At 23.9% G+C, this 22,232-nt stretch overlaps 7 protein-coding genes across 7 annotated transcripts; 3 read left to right on the top strand and 4 right to left on the bottom strand.

Moving 5' to 3' along the window:
• Positions 1–6: 6 nt before the first annotated feature.
• Positions 7–6,783, bottom strand: DICPUDRAFT_150076 (uncharacterized protein; the record flags this gene model as incomplete). Its single annotated transcript, XM_003286084.1, has 3 exons — positions 7–3,601; positions 3,685–6,602; positions 6,736–6,783. The coding sequence occupies 3 exons, from the start codon at positions 6,781–6,783 to the stop codon at positions 7–9; spliced, it is 6,561 nt and encodes a 2,186-aa protein (XP_003286132.1).
• Positions 6,784–7,976: 1,193 nt separating this feature from the next.
• DICPUDRAFT_77028 (uncharacterized protein) lies at positions 7,977–8,861 on the bottom strand (the record flags this gene model as incomplete). The annotated part of the gene is made up of 1 exon (XM_003286083.1): positions 7,977–8,861. The coding sequence occupies one exon, from the start codon at positions 8,859–8,861 to the stop codon at positions 7,977–7,979; it is 885 nt and encodes a 294-aa protein (XP_003286131.1).
• Positions 8,862–9,974: 1,113 nt separating this feature from the next.
• Positions 9,975–10,818, bottom strand: DICPUDRAFT_54064 (ribosomal protein L23). The gene is made up of 3 exons (XM_003286082.1): positions 10,797–10,818; positions 10,363–10,569; positions 9,975–10,232 (listed from the first exon to the last, which is right to left on the bottom strand). The coding sequence occupies exons 1-3, from the start codon at positions 10,804–10,806 to the stop codon at positions 10,039–10,041; spliced, it is 411 nt and encodes a 136-aa protein (XP_003286130.1). The 5' UTR covers positions 10,807–10,818; the 3' UTR covers positions 9,975–10,038.
• Positions 10,819–11,633: 815 nt separating this feature from the next.
• On the top strand, positions 11,634–13,977 carry DICPUDRAFT_46585 (uncharacterized protein). Its single transcript, XM_003286104.1, has 3 exons — positions 11,634–11,722; positions 12,489–12,644; positions 12,730–13,977. The coding sequence occupies exons 2-3, from the start codon at positions 12,613–12,615 to the stop codon at positions 13,952–13,954; spliced, it is 1,257 nt and encodes a 418-aa protein (XP_003286152.1). The 5' UTR covers positions 11,634–11,722; positions 12,489–12,612; the 3' UTR covers positions 13,955–13,977.
• A 431-nt stretch (positions 13,978–14,408) lies between these two features.
• DICPUDRAFT_77025 (uncharacterized protein) lies at positions 14,409–17,369 on the bottom strand (the record flags this gene model as incomplete). Its single annotated transcript, XM_003286081.1, has 5 exons — positions 14,409–14,832; positions 14,906–15,300; positions 15,369–15,870; positions 15,918–17,244; positions 17,312–17,369. The coding sequence occupies 5 exons, from the start codon at positions 17,367–17,369 to the stop codon at positions 14,409–14,411; spliced, it is 2,706 nt and encodes a 901-aa protein (XP_003286129.1).
• Positions 17,370–20,673: 3,304 nt separating this feature from the next.
• Positions 20,674–20,982, top strand: DICPUDRAFT_150071 (uncharacterized protein; the record flags this gene model as incomplete). The annotated part of the gene is made up of 1 exon (XM_003286103.1): positions 20,674–20,982. The coding sequence occupies one exon, from the start codon at positions 20,674–20,676 to the stop codon at positions 20,980–20,982; it is 309 nt and encodes a 102-aa protein (XP_003286151.1).
• An 802-nt stretch (positions 20,983–21,784) lies between these two features.
• Positions 21,785–22,081, top strand: DICPUDRAFT_150070 (uncharacterized protein; the record flags this gene model as incomplete). The annotated part of the gene is made up of 1 exon (XM_003286102.1): positions 21,785–22,081. One exon carries the CDS (start codon positions 21,785–21,787, stop codon positions 22,079–22,081), a length of 297 nt encoding a protein of 98 aa, XP_003286150.1.
• Positions 22,082–22,232: the final 151 nt, after the last annotated feature.

Below are 22,232 nucleotides of genomic sequence, written 5' to 3'. Positions count from 1 at the left end.
TAAATTTTATTTATTGGGTTTTATGGTATCTTTTGGAATGTAAATCATATCGTCGTCTCCTAAACCATCATCATCTTCTTCATTGTCGCTAAATTGATAATGCACTTTATTATTTGTTGGGATACTTTTATAATCTTCTTCTTCTTCTTCTTCTTCTTCATCGCTATCTTCATAGTCATATTGATTAAATTTTGGTGGTAATGGGTTTGAATAACGATTTGAAATTGGTGGAAGTGATGGATGACTGAGAACTGGTGGTAATTGTGGTAACCTATTATGAGTATTAACATTTCCGTTATTACCATAATTATTACGATTTGTTAAAAAACTACCTGCTGTATTACTATTATCATTATAATTACTGAAACCATTACTATTGTTATTTATATTCATACTATTATAACCATTTATATTATTAATATTGCTATTATTAATATTGCTATTATTAATATTGCTAATATTGCTATTGCTATTATTAATATTGCCAATATTGCTATTATTAATATTGCTAATATTGCTATTATTAATATTGCTAATATTATCATTGTTATTACCATTGCTATAACTATTATTTAAAGGTTGTAAACTATTTGTTTTTGGTGGTAAAGTTTTAAATAAAGTATTGTTTATATTTGTTGAACCATTATTTTTAGAGAAAAATGATGATGATGATGATGATGATGATGATGATGATGATGATGATGATGATGATGATGATGATGATGATGATGATGATGATGATGATGATGATGATGATGAGGACGAAGATGAGGATGATTTATTTGATGTTGCCGTTGGAATATGAATATATGAATCTCCACCAAAGTCATCATCGCTATAATCTTCATCGCTACTAGTTTCAAATGTGTGTGATTTCTTGTTGAGAGGGTGTGAAGCTTTATGTTGCGATTGACGGGTATTATTACTATTTAATGATTTAATTTTTTTAGAATTACGATTGTCTTGAATATTGAATTTAATATTATCTTCATTATCTGAAGAGACTTCTTCTGAATTCAATAAAATGTTTAAACTTGCATTCTTTTCTACATTATAGCTACTATTGTTATTGTTATTATTGTTATTATTGTTATTATTATTAATATTGTTATTATTGTTGTTATTATTACTACTTGGTCTTATATAGAACACCCCTCCTTTTTCTTTTCGATGTGAAATTATATCGAATGATGAGTGTTTTGTTATTTTTGGTGGGTTCATAGCATAATTTACAATATATTCTAAACGTTTGGCAATTGCTTTATCTTTTGGGAAATTTATAATATCAAGCATATTTTCTTTTCTCTTTCTCTTCTTTTCATCTTCGCTATTTGTGGTGGTATCAGATGACTTTTTAATTGAATCTGCAACTAAATGGAATGGTAAAGTTTGATCATTGCAAATATCTTCAAACTGGGAATAGCCATACTTTGCAATACCTTTGAGCAAAGCAATATCGTGATATGGTGTTTTCCACCAGCTTGGGAAACCATGATGTGGGACTGGAACGTTTTTGAGGGTATTCTCTAAATCTTCTATTTTCAATACTTTGTTACGAAGTTTATTAAAGAATTGAATTCTTGAAATAAATCTTTTACATTGAACAAGGGATAAATCCTCCTTCTTGTCAGTTTTATCTTCTTTTTCTTCCTTTTCTTCTTTTTCATCATCTTCATCATCTAAATTACTATCTTGATTATCGCTATGATGCTTTTCTCTTTCTCGTTCTTTTAATTGATTTTGATGCTCTTTAGTATTGAAAATGGTATTTGCTTTAGATTTCTTTTCCTCAAGAATGGCTTGCTCGCATTTGTTATAAAGTTCAAAGTAGAAACGTTCGATCAATTCAGATGATTTCTTTTTTAGTGAGGCTTTTTCTTTAATTAAATCCCAATTAAATTCACCCTTTGTTTCTTCTTGGATACCATAAATTGTTATACAACGATAGAACGAATCCTTTTCACGCTTGGTCCACTCGACTTTTGGTTCTTGACGTCTTTTTAATTTTTCCTCCTGTTTCTTTTCTTTTTCTTGTTTCTTTTTTTCAACTCTTGAATCTTTTTCCAATTTATTTTTATAAAACTCCATAGTTCTTAATAATCTTTTAACTCTATGTGATAAAACTTTTGATGATGGCCATTTAATAGCCTCGTCTGTATTATGCTCTTCAGTAGTACTGGTGCTGGTAGTACTGGTGCTGGTAGTATCACTACCTCCATCTGGAGCAGTATCGATATTATCCTTTGATTTTGTGGATGACTCTTCTGTTTCTTCTTGAATATCTTCAACTGATAATTTCCACTTATATTTTGAGAATAAAAGCTCTGGATCATTTCTAATTAAATCGTACTCGCCAAAACCATGCTTATATGTACCAATTAATAAATCATTATCGAGGTTAGTTCTCCACCATGGGAATGGTGGGTCTGATAAATCACCTAAACTTTCTGCAATTAAAGGATAACCTAACTTTAATACTTGAGCAACCATGGCCATATTATGTAATTTTCTTGCAATCTTTTTGGTATTTCTTATTAAATAATCTGCAAAATAGTGATCATTAAATGTGGTGTGATTAATAAACTCCATAAAACCTTTATCCTCTGAACTTTCGTTAAATTCTCTACATAGTTCAATTTCCTCTTTAGCTGATTCGGTATTATTTATAGTGGTGGTTTTTGTTACTTGGTCTTCGATTGAACCCACTGGTGGTGATGGTGATGGTGATGATGATGAAGTGGTGGTTGTGGTGGTTGTAGTATTATTTTCAATTGTCGTCGACGATGTAGTTGCAACTGAAGATTCGTTTGAATCAATATCCATTTTAACTTTTTCATCTTCATTATTTTTATTATTATCACTACTATTATTATTATTGTTATTATTAATATTATTTGATTGGTCTCCATCTACTTTTTCTTCACCCACATTTGTATTTTGAGCCAATTCTTTATCCTTTTCTTGTTTTAATTTAAATTGCAATTCCTTCTTTTCAATATAATATTTGTGAATAGCAGGTTCTAATTCAACGACCAATGCATTTAATAATTCTAAACTAAGTTTATTTGACTCGGCAACTTCTTTATCGTTATTAAAATTTGTGATTACCCTATGAATAAAAGCACGGCCATATGTTCTAATTTGTTCAACAGTCCAACGTTTTAAACCAGCAACAGTCTTGATTGTATTCCATCTACCACTACCTAAGCATAATAACGCAGATTTTAATTTATTTCTTTCACCAGCAGTCCAAGTTTTAGTATTTGTGCTATCTTTATTTTGATCATTATCCTCATCCTCAGCTTCAAGGTCTGATTCTTCAGATGATGATTCTTCATCTTTGGTACCAAATCTGTGAACATTCTTTCTAATTCTTGGTTGTAAAATTAAATCATCTTTGGTATCCAATTCAGGTACAAATTTATCCCAGAAATTTGGATCGTTAACATCAATTTGTGGCTGGGCTGATGAAGAACAAAAACTTGCTGTTGAAAAACTACTTGCCATTGGATCTACTACTTCGGTATTTACAACTGTTGATCTATCTAAAATTTGATCAATATCCTCCTCATAAAATTTTTCGTTTGCATTTTCTTCGTCCCTAATATTGAAAAAAAATAATATTATTAATACAAAATTCTTTTTTTTTTTTTGTTTGTCTAATTTGAAAAAAATCCTATTTACTTTATAGCATAGACACCATATTTTAATAAACTATTAATTGTTTCTTTATCTGGTACTTCTTCTTTACTTGTTTGATTTAAAGAATTCATTTTAGTTAAAACAACACGATCAAGACCAAGTTTTTTAGAGGCTCTATCAAACATTAATCTTTCATAAGTATTTTTAGTAACTAAACGGTATACCTTTACCATTTTATCTTGGCCAATTCTGTGACATCTGGCTTGGGCTTGAAGATCATTTTGAGGGTTCCAATCAGAGTCAAAAATGATAACGGTATCAGCTGCAGTTAAATTAATACCAATACCACCGGCACGAGTACAAAGAAGGAAAACAAAACGATCAGAGTCAGGTTTTGAAAAACGGTCAATAGCAGCTTGACGATCATTACCTTTGATTGAACCATCAATTCTTTCGTGTGGATAGCCTCTAAAAGTAAGATAATCGTCGAGAATATCCAATACACTAACCATTTGTGAAAAAATTAAAACCTTGTGACCACCAGCCTTAAGCTTTGGTAGAAGCTTATCCACCAATACCAACTTACCAGAGGCCTGAATTAATTTAGTATAAACCTCGTCCTTTTCGCTAATTTCATTAGTCTCTGAATGCTCAACACCTTTAATGAGATATGGATGATTACAACACTTTCTTAATTCCATCATGATATTTAATAAACTTGGACCCTGTTGACCCTTACAATTCTTTCTAAGAAATGCAAAATTCTTTTCATAAATGGCACGATAATATTTCTTTTGAACCATAGTAAGCTCCACTTCCACAATGGTCTCTTCTTTTGGTGCAATAGATTTTTCGACTCTTTCTTTCATACGACGCAAAAGATATGGTTTTAAAAGATTTTGTAATTTAGAGACTTGTTCGGCTTGTTTGAGATCGCCAAATTCTACAAGAAACTCTGCAAGTTTGTTAAATTTAGATGGCTCTAAAAAGTTTAGTAATGCCCATAATTCTTGAGTATTATTTTGAAGTGGAGTACCAGTTAAAAGCAAAAGATGGTCAAAATGATAAGTTTTGAGCTCGCTTGTTAATTTACATTGTTTATTCTTTAAACGATGAGCTTCATCGATTACTAAATATTTCCATTTGATCTTTGAAAGATAAGAACGATCGCTGATGGCCATTTCATAAGTGGTAATAAGTACATTAAATTTGACGACATTGGTTGGTTTACCACTCTTATCTTTAAAGTAAAATTCGTAGTTTCTAAGGATTGGTCTACCGGCGCCAGTGTCATGATAAACCAATGAATTCATATCGGTCCAGTTTTCAAATTCACGCTTCCAATGGGGAATCGTTGTGAGTGGAGCAACAACTAAGAATGGGCCACGAATATCGTGTGCTTTTCTTAAAGTTTCTAAAATTGAAACACTTTGAACAGTTTTACCAAGACCCATTTCATCACCCAAAATTGAATTTCTTTGATTGAACCAACAGTAACGTAACCAATTTAAACCTTCTAATTGATATGGTCTTAATTTATTGCCCTTTAAAAAGTATGATGGACTTTCAGTTAACTCCTTCCATTGAGAGGCTGGTGGTCTTGGTTTATTGGCGTTTGCTAATTCCTCATCTGTTGGAAATGTATTTTGTTTTTGGAACAACTCGATTTTAATATCATCTTTAAAATCATCCTTGAACTCCCATGTAGATTGTGAATAACTTTGTGATTTCCATTTAATTAAAAACTGTTTATCGGCTTGATATTTGTTTGATGATGGTGAAACTGTTCTTTCCTCTAGTACCTTTTCAACTTCTGTGAAATCATCCCATGGAAAATTGCCACTTTCTAACTCAACAACTACTTCAACATCCTCATCGTCTTCATCGTCCACCTTTTGAATAAATCTTTGCAATCTCATTTTACTTGATTTGGTTTGATTTAGTTTATCTGCATCGACCCAAGAACAATGAATATATGAAAGGTCTTTCCATTTAATTAATACTTGTAAAACTTCTTCATCAATGCCATCAACAACTCTTTTTACATATCTTTTGTTTAAAATTTTATCAATTGAAAATTCTTTCTGAACTCTTTGATCACCATCCATTTGTTTAAATTTATCAATTTCTTCGTCACTTGAATCAATAGCCTTTTCATCCTCTTCATTGGAGTTTGCTTCACTTTCATTGTCCTCATAATCCTCGGATTGGTCTTGCATCTCTTCATTTTCCGATTCTTCTGATTCGAGCGGCTTTAGCTTCTTATTTTGAACCTTTGTTTTATTCTTTTTAGCAGGAGCCTTTCTTATATTATTTTTTGGTGGTAACATAGGTTGAATTTGAACTCTTTTCCTTTTACCATCTGATATTGTAGAATCTATTGTACAAGTTGGGGTGATTTCCTCTTTAACTGTTGTCGGCTTTTTTGTTTGAAGCTTAGCTCTTGGCTTTCTTTTGGTTGTTCCATCATTTTCTTCACCCTCATAGTCATCATCCTCTTCATCTTCCTCGCCTTCCTTGTCATGATCTTCAGATCCAGATTCGAGTTTAATGGCTTGTTTCTTTTTTCTGCCTCTTTTACCCTTGGTCTGTTTTTCCTCTACCTCTTCCTCAGAATCTTGTTCATCATTATCTTGATTCTCTTCCTCCTCAACATCAGATTGTTCTGAATCTGAATCTGAATCTTTATTATTTTTTACTGATTTTTTGGCCTTAATTGTATTTTTCTTTAAAACTGATGCCTTTGGTTTTGCCGCTTTTTTTGATGTCTTTTTATTAGTTTCATTTTTCTTTGGAACAATTGTAGCGGAGTCGTCAGTATTTTGTATATTTGAGGCTTCTATCGCTGCTACATCAATTTGACTTTGCTTCAATGCAGCTATAGATCTCCTGGAAAGACCAGTATAATTTAATAACTCTTCTTCACCTTTCCATAATCCCAATTGTTTATTAGCTTTTTTCTAAATTTTATAAAAGATTTGTTTGAAAATAATTTTTTTTAGTTTTCTAGTTTTTTGTTTTTTATTTTTTTATAAAATATTTTTTTTGAAATTTAATTATAGACTGATAAAATTAATTTAATTTAAAACCTACTCTTATTGATGTAGTTGACTCTACAGTTGAATCATTTGGATCAACCATTATATATAATGTTTATTTTTGTACTAGATGTATTATTTAGATATCTATATTTTCTTTTTAAAGTATATTTCATTAAACTATAAAGAAGGTGTCTTTATAGATTTAATAGAATACTATATTTGAGTGTATTTAAACCAAATTAAAACCCAAAACCCCTTTAATTAATATCAATATTTGTTGAAGTTAAAAGAAATACATTAAAAAATTTATATATTGATTTGTTGGTTTGTTCTTTGTTTAAAAACTTGATTTATATTAATATTTATAAAAATATAACGACAATGTATGTATATTTATTCTATAGTAAGGGATATAGAGAAATAATGTAATAAAAAACAAAAAATTTAAAAATAAAATTAAAAAAAAAAAAAAAAAATGAAAAAAAATTAAAAAAAAAAAAAAAAAAAAAAAAAAAAAAAAAATTAAATTTTTTTTAAAAAATAAAATAATAATAATCTCTTTGGTTAAATATTATATCATTTATACCTCTTTCTTATAATTGAATGTTAGTGGGTATATAAATATCCATATTTAGATTGATAAATATGAAAATTCTGTTTTGAAAAAATATCTAATCCATATATGCTTTGAACCTACCACTCATTATTTTAAAAAAGAATATATATAAAATGAATAACCAAATTAGAGATAAAAATAAAAAATAAAAACAAAACAATAGGATTGAGCAATACCCAATCAAAAAAGGAAATATTTAAATTGTTTAAAAAAAAAAAAAATTTTATATGTGTAAATTAGTTAATTACTATTACTAATTTAACCTGTAAATAAACTTTTTTAGATTTATTTCTTTGTTTTTTATATCTTGATATTAATTTAATACCAAAAGCAATAAAACTATAATTATTTATTATGATTTATTATAAAAAAAAAAAAAAAAATATGTGGTTTATAAAAAAATTTCTGATTAAAAAACTCTTTTTCTTTTCTTCTTTTGCGCTGAGATTTACCAAAATAATAAATGTTCTTGTTTTTGTGATAAAATATTATTTTTGATTGAATGTGATTTCTAATTTTTTCTAATTTAAAATATATATTCGTTTGTTTAAAAAAAACCATTGCAATTATTATTTTGTTGATTTTTTTTTTTTTTGTCTATTATTATTAATTATTATTATTCATATTATTTATACTATTATTATTATTATATTTTTATTTGATTAAATAGTATTATTTTATGAAATTGAACATCTAGAAGGCTCGACAGTTTGTTGATCCTTTTGAACATGACCAATGAAATAACAATTATTTAAAATTTGTAACATTTTTGCCGAATGAAACTGAACATTATCGGTACCGTCTTTACCAGCAAATCTAAGTAAAGCATTTTTACCACCAGGATGTTTATCTATATAAGCCGTTATATCATAAACCTTATTTTGTATTATCATCCAGCAACTTTCTAAACTATTATGGGTTGAAATTTCTTCTAATGAAAAATAATTTTGTTGGTTTACAGGGTCATTTAATTTTCCTGGTTTATGCTTGGGTATTATTGGTTGTTGTTGTTTTTGTTGAACCGGTTGTTTTTTAACCAATTGTGGTTGTTTTTTATTATTTTCAATATTATTATTATTATTATTATTATTATTTTCTATATTACTATTATTATCTAAAGTTAAATAAATTGGTTGTATATTTGAATTGGTTTCTTTATTAAACTTTATATGAGATGAATCACAAAATGGTAAATTTGAGGACTGTTGGCATACGCATACTAACTTTGTTGTAGATTTATTGTTACTTTTTGGTGACGATGATTCTTTTTCTAAATTTTCTAATAATTTTTTTGCCTGTGGTAATTGGTCATTTGATATCATGTGTAATGAATTTGATATATTATTTAAAACGCCTGCTAATGGTTGATCTTTTGATACCTTTTGCTCAATTATAATTTTTCTATCACTACTATTTTTTAAACCATTATTATTGCTATTGCTATTTTTTGAAGTAACTACTGTGTCTTCTATATCTTTAATTGAGTTACAACAACATGAACTACATGATGTAGGTACTAAAATTGGTGATTGTTTAATACTCGATGGTGAATTTTCTATCATTTTTCTATTATTTTTTTTCGTTTTTTAAATTATTATATGGTGCTGTTTTTAAAATTTTTTTAATTTTTGTATATTATATTGATATATATTATTAATATGTGAAATATATTTATATATTAAAAAAAAAAAACAATTTTTTTGAAATTAAATGATTATTTAATTAATTAATTTATTTATTTATAAAATAATAAATAGGAAATAAATAAAAAAAAAAACTTGATTTAAAACATAATACAATTTTTAAAAATTATGAAAAATTTATAAAAAAAAAAAATTTTAAAAAAAAAATAAAAAAAAAAAAATAAAAAAAAAATATAAAAAAGTTATTATTAAAAAAAAAATAAAATAAAAAAAATAAAATAAAAAAAGAAAATACAAGAAGTTTAACTTATTTGAGAATTCTAATTGAGAATTTAAAGGTTTTATTTTATTATATATTGAAATTTTAAATATAAATAACTTTTAAAAAAGAAAAAAGAAAGAAAAAAAAATTATTATTCTTTATTACATTAAAAAAATAAAAAAATAAAAAAAAATTTTAAAAAAAAAAAAAAAAAAAAAAGTGTGTTTTGTGTGTGTTAGCATAAATGGCTAAAGCGGGTGTGTTTTATTTTTTTAGTCTGTACATATTTGTATTTGTTATAAAAATATTATTCATATAAAAATAGAGAATAATAATAATAATAATAATAAATAAAAATAATAATATATAGTTTAAACTACCCACATACATTTAAAAGTTAATTTTATGAAATTTCAATATTTTAAATAAATAAATAAAATAATTACCCAAAAATTATTAAACATATGGGCAAATAATTACCATAATAAAATAAACATAAAATACTATAAAACGAGTGTTTGATATTTTTTATAAAATTCTTGAGATATAAATGTGAACTTTGAGATTCTACAGATATATGACAAAATTTATTTATCATATTACAACAACAAAAAAATAATATTTAAAAAATTATAAACAAATAAAATAAAATAAAATAATAAATAAAATAATCGTCTTTTTTAAATAGGAATAAAAATAGTATAAAAACATAAAAGACAAATATTCTTTTTTCCTAAAGCCACATTATAAAAATTTTCTTCTTTTTTTTTGTATCTGAATGAATTACGCGCTGTATTAATTTTTTTTATAATTGATTTTTATTTATAAAAGAGTTTAAACGATGGTACCAGCATTGGTGGCAACTTTTGGCCATAAATCTGAGGCTTCTTTGGCAACTGGGCCTAAGATGTTACCTTTGACTTCACCTTTTGGATTACACATAACACCAGCGTTATCTTCGAAGTAAATGTAAACACCATCCTTTCTCTTCCAGTGTTTTCTTTGTCTGACGACTAAACCAGTGCAAACTAAATTATTTTAATCCAACATTAATTAAAATTGTATGAAAAAATTCCAATTATGAATTGTTGTAAATTGAATTAATATCTTTGTTTTTTAATGTTTTCGTTGCTATCCAATAAATAATGTAAAACATACCTTTCTTTCTTAATTCTGGTTTACCTTTTTTAACAGTGCACATACACATATCACCAACACCGGCACTTGGTAATCTGTTTAATCTACCTTTAATACCTTTAACAGCGATGACATATAAGTTTTTGGCACCAGAGTTATCAGCGCTGTTCATGACAGCACCGACTGGGAGACCAAGAGAGACTCTGTAGTTTGAACCGACGGCTTGAGCTATAGAAAATTATTAGTGATTTGTCATTTAAAAATAAAAAGAGAGAGAGATAGATAATAGATATAGATATGTTTTGTAGTGATAGATTATTAGTGTTTGATAATAGATAGGTCTTATTATTGATAGGGTTATTGGATTGATGGATATCTTTTATTGATTGCTGGATAATAGATAAGAGTGATAAATTTTTGATGAAGAGATAAAAATTCAGCATGTATATACACACCTTTACTCATTTTTATGATATTGGAAATTAGCTAACAACAAAAAAAAAAAAAAAAAATTATTTTTCCACAGCCAAAATTTTTAATACACGAACCGAAAAAAAAATTTTTAATTTTTTTAAAATTTTTTTTTTTTTTTATTTTTAAGTAGCGTTGTTATACTTTTTTTAAAATTTTTTTTTTTGAAAAAAAAACTATAACAATTACAAATTATAAATGAATATTAATATAGATATACATTTTTGGTTAAAGCAATTATTACTATTTTTTTATTTCTTTTTTTCCAAAAAAAAAAAAAAAAAAAAAAAAAAAAAAAAATTTTTTTTTTTTTTTTTTTTTTTTTAATAGTAATTGAAAATAATAATTATAAAAAAAATTAAAAAAAATAAGGAAAATAAAGAACATAAAAACAATGAAACAATATAAATAAAAATGGTAATGGTTTTAACTAAAAATGAAATGAAAATTAAAAAATAAAAAATAAAAAAATAAAAAAAAGATATTATGTGTGTTTTTACACTCTTGCAGTTTTTATAAATATTAATAAATATTTACCATTAATCACAATAAAAAAAATTGGAATAAATACAAATATGTATAAACTTATACATATTTATATTGTTTTTTTTTTATTTATAAAAGGAAAATAAAAATAAAAATAAAATATTGGAATTATGTGTTGATTAATTAATTTAATTATAACAATGATTATAACTGTTAAAAATTTTTAAATTTTATTTTATTTTTTTTTAAATTTTTTTTTGAATTTTTTTTAAATTTTTTATTTTTTTTTTTAAAATTTTTTTGAATTTTTTTTGATTTTATTACTATATGAATGATCAATTAAAGCTTTCATTAACACCTTTATAGATAAAAAAAAAAAAAACAAAAAAAAAAAAACCATTGCATTTATTATACACAAAAAAAGGTAAATTATATATTAAACAGTAAAATTACAAATAATAGGAGAAAAATAGTTTTTTTTTTTAAAAAAAAAGAACAGCAAATATACAAAAAAAAAAAAAAAAAGTCATAAGATTAAATAATCTTAGATTTATTTTAAACTAAGAAATAAAAGTTATTTAATAAACTAGTATAGGTATACTTACAATAAAAATAGTAATAAAGATAATAGAATAGTATAATAGCAAAAACAAAAACAAAAACAAAAACAAAAACAAAAACAAAAACAAAAACAAAAACAAAAACATAAACATAAACATAAACATAAACATAAACATAAACATAAACATAAACATAAACATAAACAATAACAATAATAATAACAGCAGCAGCAGTAAATATCGATAGTAATAGAGTTTATATAAATAATAATAGCTATACAATAAAAATAATATATTAATAATTTAACAAGAAAAATAATATAAAGAAAGATTTTTTGTATATTTATTTATTTGTTTACCCCATATAATCTTATACTGTTTGTGTGATATGATTGTTTATTGTAATAAGATGGATTGGATGGATGGGACTTTGTGTGTGTGTTTGTGTCTGTTTTTTATATATATATAAAATTTTTTTATTTATTTTTTTTTATTTTTTTAAAATAATAAAATAATAGATATATAAACATAAATATATAAAATTTTTTTTTTTTTTTTTTAATATTAAGAGTTTTATACATATATACATTTTACTAATTTTATTTTATATTTTATATTTATATATTATAGAATTTAAAAAGAGTTAGCACCAAAAAAAAAAAATTAGGTAGCAATTTTCTTTTCTTTCTTTCTTTTTTTTTTTTTTTTTTTTTTAATACTATTCAAATTTATTAAATAAAACGAAAATAATAAAATGGTGTTAACATCAAAACAAAAAGAAGAACTGTAATTATTTATATTTTCTAAAACACAAACAAAAAAAAGGAAAAAGTTATTAATAGTTTTTTATTATTTTTTCAAAAAAAAAAAGAAATGGATCAATTTTAGATTATTTAGAGTCATCAAATTATAAAGCAAGTTTTGAAGAATTTAAAAAAGAAACAGGTTCAGAATTAGATGTAAAGAAAAAAGGGTTATTAGAAAAAAAATGGACATCAGTTATTAGATTACAAAAAAAAGTATTGGATTTAGAAGCAAAGGTAGCACAATTAGAAGAAGAGTTAAATAGTGGTGGTAGAGCAGGAGGATCAAGAAGAGGAAAAGAAGATGCATTACCAAGACCACCAGAAAAGCATACATTAACAGGACATAGAAATTGTATCAATAGTGTTAGATTTCATCCAATGTTTTCATTGATGGTATCAGCTTCAGAGGACGCCACAATGAAGGTATGGGATTTTGAAAGTGGAGAGTTTGAGCGTACACTTAAAGGCCACACCAACGCAGTTCAAGATGTAGATTTCGATAAGACTGGTAATTTATTAGCATCATGTTCAGCCGATCTTACAATTAAACTTTGGGATTTTCAAACCTATGATTGTATAAAAACATTACATGGTCACGATCATAATGTCAGTTGTGTTAAATTCCTTCCAAGTGGTGATCAATTAGTCTCATCGAGTAGAGATAAAACTATTAAAGTTTGGGAAGCTTCAACGGGTTATTGCATTAAAACTTTGGTTGGTCACGAAGATTGGGTTAGAAAAGTAACAGTTAGCGAAGATGGCAGTTGTATAGCCTCATGTTCAAGCGATCAAACTATTAAAACTTGGAATATTGTTAAAGGTGAATGTTTAGCTACTTTTAGAGAACATAGTCATGTTGTCGAGTGTTTAGCCTTCTCTCCAGCAAATATTGTCGAAATTCCAGGCTCTTTATTATCAACTCCTGAAGGTAAATCTAAGGTTAAAGCAGGTCCTGGTGGCAATTCTTTGGGACAATGTGGCTATTTAGCAACTGGTTCCAGAGATAAAACAATTAAAATTTGGGAATTGGCAACTGGTCGTTGTTTAGCTACTTATGTTGGTCACGATAACTGGGTAAGAGCTGTCAGATTTCATCCATGTGGTAAATTTTTATTAAGTGTTGCAGACGATAAAACTATTAGAGTTTGGGATATAGCACAAGGCCGTTGTATTAAAACAATTAATGAGGCTCATTCTCATTTTATTTCATGTTTAGATTTTTGTATACATAATCCACATATAGCAACAGGTGGTGTAGATGATGTAATTAAAATTTGGAAATTGGGTTAAATCAAATTCACCATCTCATATATAAAAAAAAAAAAAAACACAACAAAACAAATATAATTAAAAAATATAACTTTTTTTTTTTTTATATTATTTATTTTTATATATAATTTTTTTATAGTTTTTTTTTTTCATTATTTAATTTAAAAAAAAAACCAACCAATTTTTCTCTTATCTTTTTTTCACTATATTCATCATATAAATCACACTATAATTAAATAACAAATAACATTACACAACTTGTAATTTCATCAAAATCCTTCCTCTTCCTCTTTTTTTTTATATTTTTTTTTTTGAAAAAAAAAAAAAAAGAAATAAAGAAAAATTTAAATAAATAATTAAATTTAAAAAAATAATTATAAATCTTTTATTCGTTTTTATTTATATTTAGGAAAAAAAAAAATTATTAATCTTTTGTTTCTTTATTTACATTTGTTTGTTAATATTTCAAATTGTTTTAAAAGAAAACAAAACCATCTTTATCATTGTTTTTTTGTCTGATTGTATTGAAATTATTTCTACTTAAATTTGGATTGTTGTTATTATTAGTTATATACAAAAAGTTATTGTTATCACCATTAATATATTTATAGCTTTGAAGAGTTTCATCTATTAAATTCATTAGATCTGTTTTTTCTTTGTTAGTGTCCGTTTGTATTGAAAGTGTTTTAGTGGGGCTACCATCTTTTGTATAATAAACTCCAAAGCTGTTTGGGGTTTTACTTTCATGATCGCAAACTCTTGAAATTTTACTAAATGAAATAACTTTATGTTTCTTTTTAAATGTCCCTTTTTCATAAAGAATTATATTTTGATCTAATATAAATATTTGAATTTCCTTGACTGTATTTTTCTTTTTAAGTTTTTTAACTTTACTCTCCCTATAATAAATTAAAAATAAATATTAGTTAAAAATAATTTTTTTTAATATAAATAATAATATAAAACAATTACTTTAAAAAGGTTTGATGGTGAATTAAAGTTTCAATTTCTTTACCAATTTCTTTAACTATTAATTGAATTTTTTCGTCATTACTGATTTTACCATTGATATCATTTACAATTTTTTCCATTAATTTGACTGCTCTTTCAAATGTTTTGTGATGGAGTTCTTCACTTTCTGGTACTGCTGATTTGGCATCTTTCAAAAGTAATGGATATTTACAAAGTCTTTGACATGGTTTAATTTGATAGGCATGTAAATCTAATAGTTTTGATAATGGTAATTTGTTTTTAATATGGTCAATAATGAATTTTACAATTTCGTTTTTTTCAATAAGGTTTTCTAAAAATTTGTTTGATTGCTCATATGAGGATAAATATGGACCATATCTTTGAAAAGCTTTAAACTAATAATTTGAAAATTTAATTAGTATTTATATAAAAAAATAAAATAAAATAGATATTGATACTTTACATTATTTAAAAATATTTCTTCAATATTTGGATATTGTTTTTGTTCTAATAATGGAATTGTTTTAAGTAGCATTGGGTAAAGTTTTAAGGAAACGTGATAAAGCTCTTCTATATTTGAAAATATTGATTTGATATCATTATGGGTAATAATTTTTAACTTCTCCATTTCGGTGAAAGCAAATAAATAAAGATTTAATGTTGTTTCCAAGTCATCTATATAGTCTGCTTCGGTTTCAATCATTTCTGCTATTCTCTTGTTAAGTCTAGTTGTCGAGTCAATAGCTGGTAGTTTTAGCTTTCTTGGTTCTTTTTGTTGAATTTTGCAATGCTGGATATCAAGTTTTTCAATTAAAATTCCTTTAATTTCACTCTTACTTGAACCAGGAATGATTTTTTCAAAGCTATCCCTTAAATTAAATGATATAGTGGCTGATGAATAAGATTCATTATTCAAACTATGGGCTCTTTGATGTTTACTTGGTGTTGGTGGAGGAGAGTTTTCTCTGCCAATTGATGCTGGTTTCTAAAAATATTTTTTGTATCTACATACTCATCATCTTCAATTCCATCACTTCTAAGGTTATATGTACTGCTGCTCATTATAAATGTTTTGGAATTGGTCGAGTTTTCATTTGCTGCATCTTCTTTTAAAAGATTTGATGATGCAACTCTTCTTGTTAAAACTCTTTGAGGTTTTCCTTCTTGATAATCTAGTCCGAGTGATGTACTTAAGCTTTGATGATGTCCAGTTTTTGATGAGGTTGGAGAGGGTGGAGGGGCAATACTTCCAGATGAACGTTCACCAGATGTGTTTAATTTTCTAGGCATAAGGTTAAGAGCGGTTGATGGTGAAAGTAATGACTTTTGACTAAGGTTCTCCATAATAGAAACAGATCTCTTAACCAAAACTGGTGAACTATTTGGATCTCGTGGTGGTTTTGAATTGGATAGTTTTATCTCGACCGATGTGGATAGTGATGTTGATTCACCAGTTATTTGTGGAATATCGTTAGGTGTTGGTGGTAATATTATGTTGATTGTGGGGCTTTTATATTCTGGAGATTCACCTGAAGGGGTTGACCATTCGTTAAGTGGACTATATAATGCTGGACTATATAATGTTGGACTATTGAATTGAGGTGAAAAATATTCTGTACTATTACATTGAGGAGAATCTATTGGTGATAGATATGGTGGGGGTGTAACAACCTGTGGATGGATATTAATGTCGGTAATTTCGACACTAGTATCAATGCTAATAGGAGTTGGTGTATTTGGGGTATTACTATTAAAAGCTGTTTTAATAGTATGCATATCATCATCAGCTTCCTTTTGAGTTGGTGTATTTATTAAATCTATATTATTATCATTATTATCTGGTATTTCGATGGAAAGTTTTTTATATTCATTTTCAATATCTTTAATCTCGGGTATATTATTATTACTATTGTTATAAATATTATTAATATCATTATTGTTGGTGTTGTTATTTTCAATATTATTTTTTTTCATGTAGTTTATTGGTTTTGGTGGTACTGGTGGTGGTGGATTTTTAGGTAGTTTATCTAAATTTGGTGGGCTATTTACAAAATTTCTTGGTGGCACTGGTGGTGGTGTTTTTTTTACAGGTGGTGGTGTTGTTATATTAGTTGTAGATGATACAGATGATATTGGTGATGTGGTTACATTTTTTTTAAAATTATTATTTATAGTTGAAATGGGAGTTGCTGAGGTAGGGGAGGTATTTTTATTAAATGTCCTTGGTAATGGTGATGAGGGTGCGGGTGATGAAGTTGATGCTGAAAATGAAACATTTTCATCACATTGGTTTTTTTTATTTTTATTTATATTCAAAATTAAATTTGACTTTTCTTCAGCTGTTGTGAAAAAAAAAATTGTTAGTTTTATAAAAAATAAGAAAAATAATATTAATTTTTTAATTACCTTTTTTTTGTTGCTGGAGTTTTTGTTGTATAATAAATATATTATCTGTTTTATTCATTTTATTGGTATGTTATTTAAAATTGAAAAAAAAAAAAATGAAAAAAAAAAAAAAATGAAAAAAGAATTTTAATCTTTGAAAAATTATATTTTAATTAATTATTAATATTAATAAATTAAAATTAAGGTTAAAAATAAAACAAATTATTAAATTAATGAATAAACAAATGAGATATATATATATATAATTAATTGTATATTATATATGCTATATATCAATGGTTTTTTTTTTTATTTTTTTTTATTCCCACTAGTTATTATTTTTATATTTATTTTTATTATTGTTAAAATAATTATTTATTTTTTATTTATCTCTATATTATAATGATGTTATTATAATAATAAAACAATAGTATAATAAAGTTTGTGTGATTGTTTTTTTTTTTTTTTCCGATTATAATTTAAAAAAAAAATAAAAAAATAAAATAAATAAATAATAAAAAAAGGATTTATATATTTTGAGACTGAAAGAAAGGAGTGGTAATATTTATTATTATTAAATTGTTTTTGAAATAATATGTAAAATATAAACTTTATTGTTTTTATATTATTATTATTTTTAAATATATTGAATAACAAAAATAATTTTTATATAAACTATTCATATAAATGAATCTAATTTTGGTAACATTAATATATTTTAGTAAGTATAAAAATAATTGATATGTGGTTATTAGCTGTAGTTAACCCTATTATAATAATAATAACAAAAAAAAAATTAAATTAGAGTGAATTATATTTAAATAATTTAAAATGAAATATAAAAAAGTGTGTTTTTAAAGTGAATTAGTGTGGTTGTTATTGTAGTTGTTGTTATTGGAATATATGTAAAAGTGAGTAGGTGGGGGTGTAAGTGTGTTCATGCAGTCAGTAGTTTGGCATATATATTATATAATTGTATGTTTAAATAGTGTGGGTTTTTCAAAATACATCTAAAATTTTAACACAATTATGTGAATGTATAAAATTAAATCTGTGTATACAGTAATTTATAAAAAAAAATTTTTGTTTTTTTTTTTTAGGAGTGTGTTAAAACTATGTGTGTTAAAACTATGTGTGTGTTAATTCCATTTATGTGCATGGGTCAAAGGGACACACATAGTTGATTGAAAGGAATTTTTTTTAAGAAAAAAATTTTAAAAAAAATTAAAAAGAAAATGAATTAAAAAAAAATAAAAAAAAAATAACACACACTTACTATAATAATAACTATTTTAGTTTATATTACTTTGTGTGAGTGTATAAACATTTGATGATGAACCAAGATTTAGATTTCTGTTGTGATATAAAAAAATTTATCATCCATAATTGATTAAACAAACAAAAAAAGTAAAAATATTTATAATTATTTTCTTAAAAATAAAAAATTGGGTGAATTAAAAAATAAATAAAAAAAATAAACATCTTATATTTATAAAAAAAAAAAAAACAATAGAGTGGTTGAACTTTGCGATTGTGATTTAGGCTGATTAAAAAATAAAACTTTATATAGTTTATATGTATTAATATTAATACATATACTTAGGTTAAGAAATTTTCTCCACATAAATAAATAAATAAATTTAAAAATTTTCTATTCTTTTTTATTAATATTATTTTTTTTTTTTTTTATTGTTATTATATTTTTATTTTTAATGACTATTGTTTACGTCTAATATCCAATAATACAATATTGATTTGTATTATTGTTTGATGTAGCACAATCAGAAATGAAAAAAACTCATACTATGAACAGTATGGATTTTAAATATTGTTTTATAAACAATGGTATAATCAGTTAAATTTATAAAATGCATTTTTTTTTTTTTTGTAAAATTTACAAAAAAAATATTTTCTTGTGTGAAAAATTTTGCAATTTTAAATAAATATAAATAATAATATTTAAAAGTTTTTTTTTTTAATTTTTAAAAGGGGTTTAAAATGTAATATGATCCAAGTACCGAAAACCATTCGCAACGAAGCACGGAGTCCAGTGTTTTACCATACACATAACACATTGTTCTTGGATACAGGAACGACTATTATCTCACTTGAAATTAATAATGTATTTGGGTATCCATTTAATTGTTCGAATTGTATGAGTAAAATATTATTCTCATATGCTTTCATTGCACTACCAACCGACTTATGGGAATTTAAAAAAAATTTTACGAAAAAAAAAAAAAAAATTAAAAAAAAAATTTTGATAAAAAAAACGAAAAAATTATTATAAACGTTTGATCATTTTTTAATTTTATCAAAATTATGAAATAATATAACAAATAGATTTATTGAAAAAATAATTATCTGTAATAAAATTATTTTCAAATATAAAATTGTTTGAAAATTCTATTTATATAAAATTTATATTTGTATAAAATTTTAAAAATAAACAATTATTATTTTTATTTATTTATTCAAAAGCTATATTTAATTATTTCTTTTTTCTTTTTTTATTTTTTTAATTTTCTATTTTAATTTTTAATTTTTTTGTTACGATCAAAAAAACACAAAATAAAAAATAAAAAATTTAAATTTAGAATTAAAGTAAAAAAAATAATCCATAACATCATCAAGCACCAATAAAACCAAAGACTAAATTTAAAAAATGGGTTTTACTTTATTTAGGTACATTTATCCAATAAATTATTTCAAAGTTGCACTTAAAATTAGAAACACTTTAAATATAGAAAAAAAAATTAATATAATTTATTAATTACTTTAAAATTTTAGGAGGTATTTTTTAAAAAATTTAAAAATAATATTTTAATTTCACAGACTATTAATAGTACCTAAATATAACACTTTTATCTTGTGTAATTGTTTTCAAAAATAGAAAAAAAGACAAACAAATGGAATAAATTTGCTCTATTGGGGGCACTAAAAATACATGCGGGTATTAACAAAATTAATTTTAGGGATTTTTTGTTTAAGTGTGGGTTGTGTGTGGGTTGTGTGTGTATGTGTATTTTAATGTGTGTGTAATGTGTATTGTGTTTTTATTAAAAAAAAAAAAAATAAAAAAATAAAAAAAGTGAAAATCAATTTTCGCACTATAGATCTAGCACACCTATTATTAAAAGCACACTTTTAATGTAAGTTTTGTTTTTTTATTTTTTTGTTTATTTTTATTTTCACTATTAATCTATGTCAGATTTCAATCAGTATAAAACGTTGTTTAAAAAAAAAAAAAAAAAATCATTCAATCAAATAAAATCTTATTTAAACAAATAAAACAAATATTTATTAATAAATAATTATAAATATAAATACATTTTTTATTATTTTTTTTCATTAAACTCAATCATATACAATATATTATAAAAATGGTTACTCAAAATCAAAATATTAAATCAGTTAGAGTTATTTGCAATGATATTGCTTATTTCAACAATGGTGTCGGAATTGCTCCATTTAGAAATAATAATAATAACAATAATAACAATAATAACAATAATAATAATGCTAATAATAATCAAAATAGAAACCCCTCATCAAGCGCCAACTCCTCCATTGCTGAAAGAAACAATAAAAAAAATAGACTCGTCAGAAGTTTTTCAAAATTATTTAATAGTACTCCTGTTAAAGCCGATAAAGATAAACTTGTTGTCTATTGTTTTGTTCCATTGTTTTAAAATTTTTTTTTTAAAAAAAAAGTACGAACAAGTAAAGCTTTTTTAAAATCCACGCTCAATAGTAGAAATACTAATAATAGAATTAAATAATAATAATATTTAATACGCATGCATATAACACATATTTTTTTATTTAAAAAAATTTATATAACAATTTTTAAATTTAAAAAAAATATTTAATAAATTAAAATTATATAGTAAATTATATAATTATTTTTTGTACAACGGTTGTACAATATATATACACATAAAACTTTTTATTTTTTTTATTTTTTTATTTACTTTTTTTTTTATTTTATTATTTTTTATTAAATGTATTGAAATAACGAAAAGAAATGATCTTCAAACACACCACAAAAAAAAAAAACAAAAAAATCACAGGGTTTAAAATCAAAAAAAATAATATAACAAAATTTAATTAATATAATATTAAATTAAAAAAAAATACGATAATAAATATATTAAATTAAAAAAATATGATTATAAATTAAATAATAAAAAAATAAAAAAATAAAATTTTTATAATATTAAATAAAAAAAAAGTATTCGATTATGTAAATAAATATCTTTTTTTTTAACTATTTTCTTTTTTTTTTTCTTTTCTTTTTTTTTTTTCAATAAATTAAATTAATTTTTATTTTAATTTTTTTAATAATTTTTTACAAATTTTTTTATTATACACCGCCCTCGGCAAAAATATATTAATAAATAAAAAATAAATAAATAATTAAAAATAAATATAAATAAATAAATAAACAAATATATAAAAATAACAGTTTGTTTAATTTAATAAATTCAAAACATGGTTATCCCAAATCAAATTGTATCACCAAATAAAATAAATATATTATCAGATTATCCAAATATAAATAATAATATAAGGAATCATCACCGTCGTCGTCATCGTAATAATTTAAATATAAATATAAATAATAATATATATATAAATAATAATAATAATTTAAATAATACTATAAATAATAACGATCTTTTAAACAATAATGATAATAATAAATTATTTTTAAAAATTAAAAAGTTCTTTTCAAATAGCCAATGCACACCAAAAATTGTAATCTATGAATTTGTTCCATATCAATAAAAGGATAGTATGTGTTTACAAGTGGTTCTCCTCTTTACGTGTTTCTCTTTCGCTGTGCGATAAAAAATAAATTGTAATTTTAAAAAACTATAAAACAAAAACACACTTTAATCATTTTGTATTTATAAATCTACCCATAAACTTTTTTTAT

This window comes from Dictyostelium purpureum (genome assembly GCF_000190715.1).
Source record: "Dictyostelium purpureum unplaced genomic scaffold DICPUscaffold_62, whole genome shotgun sequence".
Lineage (NCBI taxonomy): Eukaryota > Evosea > Eumycetozoa > Dictyosteliales > Dictyosteliaceae > Dictyostelium > Dictyostelium purpureum.
Note: the sequence above shows the minus strand (reverse complement) of the source record. Positions and strands in the feature narration are given on the sequence as shown.

What these genes read in the sequence shown, in the direction of transcription:
- DICPUDRAFT_54064 (XM_003286082.1), bottom strand. An exon ending in ACCAGAATTAAGAAAGAAAG is followed by an intron (nt 10,233 to 10,362) that starts GTATGTTTTACA and finishes AAAATAATTTAG; the next exon opens with TTTGCACTGGTTTAGTCGTC.
- DICPUDRAFT_46585 (XM_003286104.1), top strand. Translation starts at nt 12,613, where the DNA reads ATGGTGTTAACATCAAAACAAAAAGAAGAACT. An exon ending in TCAAAACAAAAAGAAGAACT is followed by an intron (nt 12,645 to 12,729) that starts GTAATTATTTAT and finishes AAAAAAAAAAAG; the next exon opens with AAATGGATCAATTTTAGATT.